The sequence below is a fragment of the Glossina fuscipes genome, unplaced genomic scaffold, assembly GCF_014805625.2.
Source record: "Glossina fuscipes isolate IAEA_lab_2018 unplaced genomic scaffold, Yale_Gfus_2 294, whole genome shotgun sequence".
NCBI classification, from domain to species: domain Eukaryota; kingdom Metazoa; phylum Arthropoda; class Insecta; order Diptera; family Glossinidae; genus Glossina; species Glossina fuscipes.
In genome coordinates, this window is record NW_023998637.1 from 1 (window position 1) to 12,395 (window position 12,395).

Sequence of the window (12,395 nt, forward strand, 5' to 3'; positions counted from 1 at the left end):
GTGCGCAGACGTTTAATCAATTCATCATCAACTACGATTATACCAACACACATACACACGACCACTGGCATTGAGACAAGCGATGACGTTCCAGCTATTACTGCTCCATCATCTTCAGTTAGAGATGAGTTAACAACAACATTATCAATGACAACACCAAAATACAATCGCTTACGTTTTAATAAGCCACAAGGTAAGGCGAAATTTTGGTATGATTAGGCAAACGTTGGCAAGAAATTAATGTCTGTTTATTAACTTTTATGTTCATCGTCAGATTTGAGCTTAGCCTCTTCATATCTCGCAGCAGCATCCGTTGACAACATCAACCAAAATGTTAAAAAACTCTCTTCGTCGACTACTTTTTCATCACCTCTTGCCTTAAGGCGTAAATATCAAACAAGGCGTTTAACAACAATTAGTACAACGATCTCAAATAATGACGACTCAGGTAAGTGCTAAGATTGAGAAAATACCAAAGAAATCGCGACAATTCGTGAGCACAGCTACGGTTACGTGCAATCAAACCCAATTAAAAGAAATTTCGTTACTAAAAGCAATTCCTTTTGATACTTCATTGTACTTTTATTAAGTATTAGGTAAACTTTCGACCTATTTCTGTAAAGCATTTCATCTACAATTGTATAATCTCTACGATCACCGTAAAAAAAATTCGCCCAACGCATCGCATCGCATGTCTCATGGTTCATGTTAGCCACTGGTGTATACGTAGGCTTTCTGGAAACTTTCCAAGCACTCTACTAACAGCGCTTGTCCATAAAAAATGAAGAATATGTTTATGAATAAGTTGATGTTATGTACTCACCAAAACCTCAGTTATTGTGGACGGTTAGCTGCTGTTAGATATGTGAGACTGCGTGGTTGTGTGAGTGAATTAGTGTGAGCTTTTTCGTGAACACTTTATTTACTACAACGAAATTTGGGTTAGCGGAAGGGAAACGTGACCACACTGGCCGTCGAATTGAGACTAGAGAGATAGTAGAGAACGTGGTTGTCACATATTGAATCAACATTTAGACATTTGATGTCACGATTCCTTAGCTTGGACCAAAATATTGCAAATTTCCGACAACTGTTATCACCGACTACTTGTACCAGAAGAAACTTGAGTACCTTAATACATTCTGACGGCAAAAGCACAACCCATAGACTACGCAAAGCGCACCGACACTACTACCTGACTATCCTCCTTACTCAGTAAATGTAGCCCTAAGTGCCTTCTTAATGAAATTTTTTATGTTTCGTTAGGCGCCTTTAAATTATTAATGTTGTGGTGATCCGAGCATGTAAAGCTTGAGTGGAATGAATAGTAAGCGGGAGGGGGGAATTTATTATCACCCAATGAAAATTTTAGAAATTTTTTTAATACTTTACTTTTGTGAATTGATTTGACTGACTGATAGAAGTAATTTGCTAACAAATACTTGTTCATACGCTCGCATAGCCGACGAACGAGGTACAAAATCTACAAATGCGCATCAGGTAACTTGATAAACTTTTTAAATTTCTAACCAGTGCAAAATTCTGATTTGCCGGCCGGCTTGTTTGTCGAGGGTCATTCGAGTACTCGCGTTCTCTGGACTGGAGTCAGGAAACCGTACCTTAACGTGTCCCATACTCTTGTAATTTTTGACACGCATTAGACTAAAATTTAGAACAAATCTTTACGGCAAACACATGAGGCTTCAGAGTAACAGTCATCGGGATCCACCTACAAGTACGTTCACACAGAAGGTTTCGAATACGAGTAAAAACAGATATTGAACTAAAACTCGGTATAAATCTTTGCAAAAGTCAGTGTAAAAAACCTTTCCTTCAACTCATGCTGATGCAAAGAGTACATATTTACTTTAAACAAGTAAAAACGCTGTACATGCCATAGGTAGCCGACACTACTTGACACAGTGATTTATGTAACGACGTTTGAAAGTAACATGTTATATAGGAAGTGATCGAAAAGATGGTCCTATCTTGGATAGAAGTCATCTTTGCGCTAAAGAAACCCGATGTAGAAAATTTCATCAAAATGTCTGCAGGTGAACGCAAGATAACGAAACGGACAGACGGAGAGACGAGATTGGGTTGATTGAAAATGTGATAATGGATCGATTGCTATGATAAGAGGGGGACCAATCTTGAGTCCTTATGAGTGTTACGTACATCCACCCAAACTTGATATGCCCTTGTAACACAAGTGGTGTAGGGAATCAAAATGTTATAACGGTATTTGGAGTATTACTCACAAGCTCACTATTTTAATGCGTCCTATGACGGTTTACATTGAACGTATCGCGTACTTTTGATAAAAAGTTATCTAATTTTATTACTAAAAGGTGAACGAGAACTTGTTTAGTTTTTTTCCTCTCATTTAAATGTCAAGTGGTTGCTAAGCTCTCTGCAATACATACATAATTAATTTAATATGCATGAAGCATGTTCATAGGAATGTGTGCAGTGAACGATTACTTAGTTAGTTACTTCTTTACATCATTTTCAGCTACAGAGCCACCACGGACGGCAAATCCATTATTCAAACGACGTCCAAACACATTTTCGTTGCTGAGAGCAACGACTACAAAAACAACAACGACAACTGATGCAGTAACAGACACGTTTACAACCACCGTCACCAATGATGCCTTCGAAGTTGGAGAGTCGTCAGATCAAGTGGCCAAATCAAGCATCTACAGCAGTCATTTTAATAAAGTTCACGACAGACCCACATCTATAGACGACGACGAAGAGGTGGTGGATGAAAAACATTTACTTAATGCTGCAAATGTAATGCTTGCAACGAGAGCGCCACAACCAGCACAACAAAACAAATTTAATTTTGACGAATTAGCAAATACTCGTCGCATGGACGAAACTGTCAATTTACCTACAACCACGACAAAAACAACAACATTAAAGCCTACTTGGAAGAAACGTAAGGAAAAATGCTGATGTTACTTTACTTGAGTGGTATCATATTGAAATGCCCCCGTTCGGCTTTTTAGGTAAAATGATTATTAAAAGAAGGCCACATAAAGTAACGCCCAATAACCCTCAGCCCGTAATCACAAATCGGGTAAACAGAAGACGCCCCTACAAATACTTGGAATCTTTTGACAAAACTGAGAGTAATCAAGCAGTGCCCGCTGTTAAGGTGGGCTTAAAACAAACTCCCAAAATTTATCGTTCAGAGTACGATTATTATGATGATGAAGATGTACGTGTCGTGGACAATAGCGAGCAACAGGTAACATCTTTGAATTATCATTTGCTCGATTTGCTCGCTTTACTCGACTTACTCGATTCTGTTACATGCATTTCGGTTGTATTTCTAGCTTAAAGTTATATTACATGGTGGCGGCGTAATCGAATGCCTAGACCAAGGCAATTTTCCACATCCACTGTCCTGCCGGAAATTCATTTCCTGTGCTAAATTTGAAACCGGTGGTGTTGTAGGCTGGGAGTACACCTGCCCGAAAGGCTTAAGCTATGATCCGGTCGGTGGCATGTGTAATTGGGCTGCCGGTCTTGGCTGCAAGGAATGAATACAAGATGTGTTTATTATTTATTTATATATATTTATGTGCACATATAGCAACGTATATGTATACTACCAGAGCATTCATTGCAACCATAGATTTATTTATGAGTGTTTGCTTGTTAGGCTGTTGGTTTTCACTATGTTCCAATTCAAATGAAATTTTAAGACAAAAGAAAACGTATTTCGGTTGACTAAGTAAAAGTAAACCTTTATCTTTATATAAACCAAAATTTTCAAATTATAAATTGGAATTAAATAAAACGAATATTTAAATTTTATACTAACGTATTAAACGCGATATCTATATCTATGTGTATATATGTCCACAGGTTTACAATGTAGTCTTTAAGCTTTATTTATAAGGAAGTTTTTTTTTTTTTTTGTAATTATAAAAATATCCAATTAACTACTTTTAGTACTACTTAATAATTGTTCCCCACCTATCTATATCTCATTCTTTCAATGGTGAAAGCAGCTTTACAGATCGAACTTTTACCTCTGCGACGTTCTTTCAATGCATTGCCACAATATCCGCACCTCTCTCGCTATTTCTCTCTTCGCCTCTTCCCTCTCTTTCTACACCGACATATCATGTTATATATAACCATATCGTAATTGTTATCATTAAAAGTATTATGTATTAAATTAGAGTGGAACTATAGCTGGAATGCTATCTTATCCTGGCTTTTGCCTGAGCTAAACAATTAATGCAAATATTAAATACGAAATTGTTTCATCCAAGTGAGCTTAATTTTATTCTTTCTTTTTTAATAAATGCATTTTAGGTTCTCTTATTACAAATGGAATTTTAATATTTTAAAAAATTTTGGATTACTGCACATTTTACCTTTCACGTGCCCCGCCATGTCTGCAAACAATACTCTATGTAATTCGATACACTATCAATACATTCGCGTAAATTTTTCGTCAATAATTTGCCAAGGCTTGTGCATTTTGCGATAGTCCATTTGTTTCTCGGGAGAAGTATTAGGATCGTAATTACTTTTCATGTTCACTTCTAAAATATAGTCACCCTTGAGGTCAAAATCTGTGGAGAGGCCCATGAACACCCGCTTTCCGTAGCCATTGTCATTTTTGTACTCTTTCAAAGAGGTGGCCGCGACTGCGGGAAAAACATGTTCCATTAGGGGTAGGACCGTGTCGGCAAAATAGCATGTTGCAAGCATGCTGGCTTCGATTACATTTTTAGAGCCTGGCAGCACCTGATTGGGTCCATTTGGATAAAAATCAACGTCACCGCATCGCGTAACTGTACCCATGCTATAGGACGAACTATGTATAACATCAACAAAATCGGCATCTCCACGAGCCAGTCCACTCAAGAGATTTTTGTTGCTCACAAATATTTGAGAGGGATCTAACCCAGTGATGCGACGAAGTCGATGTCCAGTGACCCGCGAATATTGACGACCAGCCACTCCGGCTACATGTGCCGCTACTCCCTGACCAATCACGTGAATAAGTTCTTGCGGTACATCGACCTTATCAGTAAGCTCGGCCAAGACATTGCCAAGATTTATGCCCATTTCTTCTATATCGAAAGTGATCCACTCTTTGAAATTCCGCATAGCCGACCCTAAGTCGATCACAATCATATTTCCATTACTTTTCTTAGTTGCAATCAATTCCTCGGACTTGTCGCTTGACATCTCCTCGCTGCCCATTTCTTTATATGTGTGATTTAAATTAAGGTTCAACGGAAGTTTGTAATATCGTTGCATGTAAGCTCGTATTAGCTCACTATTGGCTTTTTTTACGGCATTCAAATCCTTCGGTAGACCGGTTACGAAGATAGTCACTACCTGCTTTCCGAAATCAGAGTCCTTCATAGCCGTCTGCACTATTTTGCTTAATTTAAAACTGATTTTTTCATTATTAGTGGTAGTCAAGAGTGCATCAATGTCGCTGGTATTCGGAGTGTAAGTATCCACAGGTCGATGATTTATTTTCGATAAATGGTCTGAAATAAAGCAATTTAGAATTATTTGTGCAAGAGAATAATCCCCTATAAGTTTTATTCAACTTACATAACTTGTTCAACATTTCAGCTGCTTCTTTCAAGGGCATTTCTTCCAATTTTTTGAAGGAAATTTTATCCAAAGACGGCAATGGCTCCAGTTCTAAGAGAGATATCCATTCGGCAGATTTCAAGTTATTGTCCAGTAAATATTTGTCAGAGTTCAACTGCAAAGATCTAGGAACGCTGACGGCACAAGCAAAAGTCAACGTACCTATCAATAACCAAACCGTTCTCAACGAGTTCATGTCGAAAATTGAAAATTGAAACAGAATTTCAGTTAATTTGAAATCGAGCACCTGAATGATAAAAGTTTACAGTAGCCGAGCTACGGAGACCGCAACTTTTTATAGCTAATTCGACCAACGAATAGACAGTTAACAACAATTACAATAAGAACAATTTCGCTGATGCACTTTTTTTCGATTTTGTAAATAAAAACTAATTACGTCCGCTCAATTCCGGTCATTGGCCCATTAACATACATCACAGCCTTCAATATCTTGCATTTCAGTCACAAGTTTGCTTATTCTCTCGCTGTGTGCTTACCGACGTTCACTTACACTCTCGAAAGAGGTTTGTTTGAAACATGAATGGCTTTGTGAATAAATTTTGGTTACGTTTATGTTTATCCGAAATTCTCTGCATTCTATACATATATATATGTATTCTTTAAATACAAAAAAGCACAATCTTATGCCTTTCGACATAATATGATATTTTTCATCGACTTACTATATACATGTAAAGGCAGTTTACTCAATAAATTGGGATACAGGCATGTTTTGGACTGAGAATCTTGTCGTTTTGAAAATGCAAATCGCATCAGTGTGATTTCAAGACATCTTGCCCCATGAAGCCTGCTTGCAAGGTATCCCATTGGAATTCAGTTGAGTACACTTTTTCCCGCTATTCTAAATACTCTTCGTACCTATTCTTACGTCACGTAGTTCTTGTAACAAAATAACGGCATACAACTCATGGTCATTATGATGAGATCGTTTGGTCACATTGAGCCCATGTTTCATGTTAGATAGAACAGCGGAGCTGTTCGAAAGCACATGTACCTTGTAGACGTCTACTCCTAAATGGCGTTCTTCGAGATCGGAAAATTTAAAAATTAAAAATAAATTCATCACAAAAGCTTGCTGAACAAATTTTAGAATTGAACGCACGCATATTTTCGGTAAATTGTGCTCCATTCGATTCGAGTGCGATTAAAGACAGAATTTGGATAAAGCTTTTCCAAAAATTTCATATACACAATCAGGGAGCAATAACTTAACCAAGTATTGAAATTATAGCAGGGCAGGGTTCAACACCAGTACACGGCCTTTTATTTGAAAAAAATTGCAATGGTTCCATGGCAACGATCTTGTAAAGCTCAAGTTTCAAGTTTGCATACACATTGCGTTGTTTAGTGTTTGTTTGACATTCGTCAATAGTGAACGCTCCCAATGAATCCGCATACAAGGAAGAAAATGCGATTCGATATGATTGAAAACGAGTGAGCAGAGATCCTTCAGATGGAAGCAAAGTTGTGATTCAATACTTCCAGTTGAAAGATCTCAGTCGAAGCAAGGGAAAATACCGTGGAGAGCTCTGCTTTTAAGGAAATTGCCTTCTTCTGTCTCTGACACAGTATAAATATTATAGGGTGACTGGTGAATGAAGTTTGGCAGGTGGCAGATGCGATACCCTTTTCTAAAAGTGCTGTACAATGCATATTGACTGAAAAGTAGGATATGAGAAAGCCGTGTTGTGACCATGTTTTAGTTGAGTGCATGGCGATGTTTTGGAGTGCGGTGGTGATGATGGATAATCGTAAATAAATGGTTCCGTTAGGTCGCTTTTAGGAAGAAAACAGTCGAGAAATGGCTACAAGGAATGCTTCAGTTTCTTGGGATTACCTTCGAACATGCAAAACAATAAGCAGTGAAGTTTACTTGGCCTTATAGCAGCGTTTGAGTGATAATACGTAGACAAAAACGATCACATATTTCACCAATCATGCATTGCACCAATTTATGCACCCGTTATCGCCATAACCAAAGCCAAAGAGTCAAACTCAAATCAAACACCTGTAGTTTGAATTACTAATGGCGTTAAGCCCCTGCTGCTCTACACAGCTCTGAACAACAAAGGGCCGAGGTCTCAAACGATTTGTTTGCATATGCACTGTTTCAAAATGATGCGCGAGAAATTTCTCTCTCACCCGAATATCACGCGAACCTTAAATAATGAACTATGTAAGTACTATCAGAGGTTGGCGAAAACAGACAATTTTGAGAAATAAAATTATTTTTACAAAAATTTTTCATATATTGCTTTTCAAATCGATACACTTATGCAAACGTGACGATATCACTACATAAAAATTTGTCGTTCAGGCTATCGCATCATCTTTTTCGTATTGCATTTTGTGCATTCTGTGCATGGCCATAGACATCCAGTTGCCATCTATCAAGTGCACCCAAAAGTATATGTATTAGGTATCAGTTATTTATTGTGATTTTTGGACATTGGAAAATTGGAAAAATTAGTGTAAATTTATCATCCACTGTTTAATGCAATAAATAAGAAATCTCCATTTTATCCAATTTCATCCTATGCAAGGATATGCCTACTAACCCGGCTGTTTATTGCATATGGTTCTGGTTAGTGCAACAGAACCAACAAGACTGCATCGATATTGCATTTCACACTGTGCGTACACCGCTTGACAAGTCTATTGCACAGGAATATGGGCATTAGAAACTTAATGGGCACTCAATGAACGAAAGAAAGAGAGAGAAACTTTTTATTAATGGTGCAGTCAGGACCATTTGTAAGATATTTTTTGCAGAGATTTTTATATGTTTACAAGAAAATCTAAATCTAGTTTTATTAAAAGAAATATTCTGCAACCTTAGCATTTTTCAGGTCGGCGTGCGCTTTTGTTAAAAATTCATCTACGCGATTCGACCAAGAATGTATTGACAATTTTTTATTTTTTTTATTTTTCTCGAAAGCAGACAACAAAGACGACAACTAACTCGATTAAAATGTACATGTTACTAAGGAATATATTAAAATTTTTGGGATCTCCGTTCCATGTTCCTGGGTGTTACAAACGTAATGACAAAATTATTATGCTTATTATTTACGGCAGCCTATAGAAAAAGTAAAAGGAAAATCACTAAAAATTTCTATCAACAACATTGCGAAATATTGCAATTACGACAGAAAAAGAAGTTGATGACTACCGCGATATATTTGTGATAAAGAGAAGCAACAATTTTAAATTAATGTTTAAATTAATTACGCTGCATTTTGAAAAGAAATGGAAAGTACAGTGTGGAAGTGGTTAGGCAATAGTAAAAAATGTACATATTTGTTTTTGTTTAACATAATACATCAGTCAATAAGTTCCGGCACTAATGCATATGAGGATCGGCTTTAACAAAAAATCCGTAGCATTTTTACCAAGTCCTAATCCCCAAACGATATCTACCTTAATTTCATTACTTTGTAACCAGCGGTTTGAAAGACGTTACCCTTATTATTTTTAAAGCGACTAAAAAAATGATCTGAGTTTCGTGTGTTGATAAAGAATTGTTGCTAATAGGGTTTGCTGATCGAGATCTTAGGGTCACTCACTATGCTAACCGAATCCCAAAAAAAAGATTGGAAAAATTCTTCTTTATCCGTTTAATGAGTCAATAGCAAGAGTGCATGTGTTGATATTCAAATTATTATCATATCTACATTATTCTGCCGATCTGATCAACATCTACTATTTGTTGTTTTCAAATCTCAAAAGGAGGCTCCAGCGAAAAAGATTTGGATCAAACGATGAGGTCATTGCGGAAACTGAAGCCTATTTTGAAGGGCTTGACAAACAGTCAGTCCCATGGGAAAGGGTCAAAATGTTTCGAAAGCGTTCGACTGATTGTTTCACACTTATCGTCTGCGACGTCAGCGAATAACGTTAGATTTTTCAACAAAAAAAATCTTTTGCTTTCGTAATCTCGGGATTTGTTGACCGCTGTATTACATGCATAATACAAATACATTAAATCCAAAATCTGAAAGCCTAAATGAGTAGTAATCGAAGAATGGTTAGTCAAAATTTCTGCAATTACTTTCTTCGCTAATATCACTTTTGCTGTTCTATTGGATTTTAAATCGTTGATAACTAGCAATACTTAGATCCCTGTACAAATAGCATAAATGGTTTAAACTCAAATGTCCATTTTGCGCAAATGCATGTTCGATATACTCATAAGAGTCGAGCGTGCAGATAAGAAAAATATAAACAAGTTTTTAACTAATGCACTTACACATGCATGTACACTTTTATTGGTCAATATGCCAACATGTTACATACTGTGTTCAAGGCAAATCTTCTTCACCACGCATGTGCATCATGTGCATCATCCAAGAAATTATTACCTAATAGCGAAGCAAACACGAAATATTTATATGGCAATCATTTCTTAAATATTGTATGCTCGTACGTGTAAGTAAAACAACAACACTATGCTAATAAAAAATCATTGTAATACCAGTTATACCGCATATTTTAGATTTTTTCTGCTTTGCCTTAATGTCATACATACCTTGATGTTATACAATATAGAGGAGTATGTCGCTTAATTAAAATAATTAATGTGTTGTTGTACCATATTACATATACAGCACAAAATATTTAAGTAATTGATCATAATGATGCCATTAAAACGACATCTGTGTAAAAAGTTGCTTACATGACGATAGTCACACCAAACATAGAAATTTCCTATTCAATACGATTATAGACAAGTAGCAACCTACTGACGTCACAATTTCCAGTTCTCAAAAGAACATAGCTCTCGCTAAGTTTTGGTTTCGAAGATACTGTCCTCAACAATCCTTACACTACCTGAAAATGGTTGTGATGAAATAAACTAATTATATGGTGCAGGCAGTGATGATTACAAATAACACTTCACTGTTCACACAATCTCATAATCCTGAGAATGTTTCGAACCATCTTTTGAAAAAATGCTTTTTATGCACTTGAAGACTTTTACTTTCATATGCAGAGATCGAAATGTGATCGAGTGAATCTCTTCATTTTTACACTCTACACCGTTTGTGAGTTGGTGCGGGTGTATGCCACACCGAGAAGGACCTTTTGTTCAGAATTACTTTCTCAATTGACCTAAGCGGCTCTATCCGTCTCTCCCTCTGGTTTTCATGCATTACAGGTCGCAATTTTCAAGATAGATCGATGAAATTAAGTACATCCGACATGTTTTGACCCAACGACAAATGCTATTGAAAATGATCCGAATCGGCCTTCTTTCTGTCGACTACTTCATATGTAAAACCTTAATTTAAAAAGCCATTGTATGAATAACTGTATTACGTGCAATCGTGCAGGAAATTTCATAGTGAGCCATGTTCGATTGTAGTGTTATAGCGGACTGTTTGGCCCAAGGCCGACCGCTATTGGAAATGGGTCGGATCGGACCAATTTTACAACCACATGCCTTACAAAACCGTATTTTAAAAAGTCGCTACATACATAACAGCGCGGCGGCGTAAGGTATTTAGTGGTGAACCCAGTAGTTTCTATGATAAAAATATTCAAGTTCTTTTTAAAAGATCTTTGGCGGGCGCTGGATGAATTTGCCGTTTAAATATAGAAAACCGAAATATGAGAAATTTTGACACTCTGGCTCCCATCCTATTGCAGCAGTCTTAAATTTGTTGCAAAGAGCGGAAGTAAGCATTTCAATGAACAGGAATATCGTAGCCCAGCATCTAGTGAAATGCCTTAGAACGTTCCGTTGTAGGATTTCTAGAACTTGACCTCTTGTTGGGTTTCGAATGCTTTTTGATTGCCGAGGTTCTCTTTGCCATCCATTCTGTTGTCATCGTTAAATTTAGACCATTTCGAGTTCATATTTTCCGATATTGAACAGGCGCAGTAGACTCTTGTCGGGCCTTTTTTCTCCCACAACTTAATGGATGCGAAGAAGTGAATCAAGGAACTGAAGGAACTGAGCAAAACGCTCAGTATTTAATTTTCTTTTAAATTAGGTTTTATCGACGTTCAGCCGAGAAAGACAAAATCGAATAAATTGAAATAAGAAGTCTTCGGCGCTTGGATCTGCGCTCACTACGCAAAATTCACTTTAAGACGATTGTCGCTTTCGACTGCCTCTTAACCAATACTTGTAAAAACTTTTCACCGAATTGACATGGACTCTGTCAGCTTATTTGCTAAGAAGTATTAGAGAAATGAGTTGAGTAGCTGCCAAATTTCATTTGCTTTTAAGTAAAATTTAAATATGTTGTTCGACTAATTTCCCCCGATATGCTTTAATACTTTATGAGTGGGATGAAATTATATTATATTATATGCAATAAATAAAACAACCATAACACAACAAAAATTTTTTCATTTTATTCAATATTCTTCAAATACGAAAATTGGAATATCTAAATATTTATATAACACATCTATTAGCATGTAAATGTTTGATATTTAGTGTTTGCACCTTTTGACTTTTGCTTGTAATTGTATGCTAATATTCTCTTATGGACTATAGAAATATAATAGAAATGCCTTCTTTTGTAAATCGAACACATTAAATAAAAGTATATCAATACATTCACGACACGTGATTCCAGTTATCATCACTTTATGAATAGTCAGTCGTACATTGAAATAATAAAAAGTTTTTCCTACGCGCTGTTCTGTATTTTATAACACCTTTACTGTAGATGCGCACTCCAACTACTGCTGCATTAAGCGGTTCAATAGCTTCACGA

At 36.6% G+C, this 12,395-nt stretch overlaps 2 protein-coding genes across 2 annotated transcripts; one reads left to right on the forward strand and one right to left on the reverse strand.

The window, feature by feature from the left end:
• Nucleotides 1-6: 6 nt before the first annotated feature.
• LOC119642938 lies at nt 7-4,350 on the forward strand. The gene is made up of 5 exons (XM_038042256.1): nt 7-193; nt 275-448; nt 2,516-2,947; nt 3,018-3,259; nt 3,348-4,350. Exons 1-5 carry the CDS (start codon nt 148-150, stop codon nt 3,555-3,557), a joined length of 1,104 nt encoding a protein of 367 aa, XP_037898184.1. The 5' UTR covers nt 7-147; the 3' UTR covers nt 3,558-4,350.
• A 68-nt stretch (nt 4,351-4,418) lies between these two features.
• Nucleotides 4,419-5,904, reverse strand: LOC119642937 (vitellogenin-2-like). Its single transcript, XM_038042255.1, has 2 exons — nt 5,602-5,904; nt 4,419-5,534 (listed from the first exon to the last, which is right to left on the reverse strand). Exons 1-2 carry the CDS (start codon nt 5,837-5,839, stop codon nt 4,456-4,458), a joined length of 1,317 nt encoding a protein of 438 aa, XP_037898183.1. The 5' UTR covers nt 5,840-5,904; the 3' UTR covers nt 4,419-4,455.
• Nucleotides 5,905-12,395: the final 6,491 nt, after the last annotated feature.

Excerpts from the sequence above, each read along its gene's own strand:
- LOC119642938 (XM_038042256.1), top strand. The coding sequence starts at position 148 with ATGACAACACCAAAATACAATCGCTTACGTTTTAATAAGCCACAAG. Across the intron at positions 2,948-3,017 it reads AAAGCCTACTTGGAAGAAAC|GTAAAATGATTATTAAAAGA; the intron begins GTAAGGAAAAAT and ends TCGGCTTTTTAG. Across the intron at positions 3,260-3,347 it reads TGGACAATAGCGAGCAACAG|CTTAAAGTTATATTACATGG; the intron begins GTAACATCTTTG and ends TTGTATTTCTAG.
- LOC119642937 (XM_038042255.1), bottom strand. The coding sequence starts at position 5,839 with ATGAACTCGTTGAGAACGGTTTGGTTATTGATAGGTACGTTGACTTTT. Across the intron at positions 5,535-5,601 it reads TGAAATGTTGAACAAGTTAT|ACCATTTATCGAAAATAAAT; the intron begins GTAAGTTGAATA and ends GCTTTATTTCAG.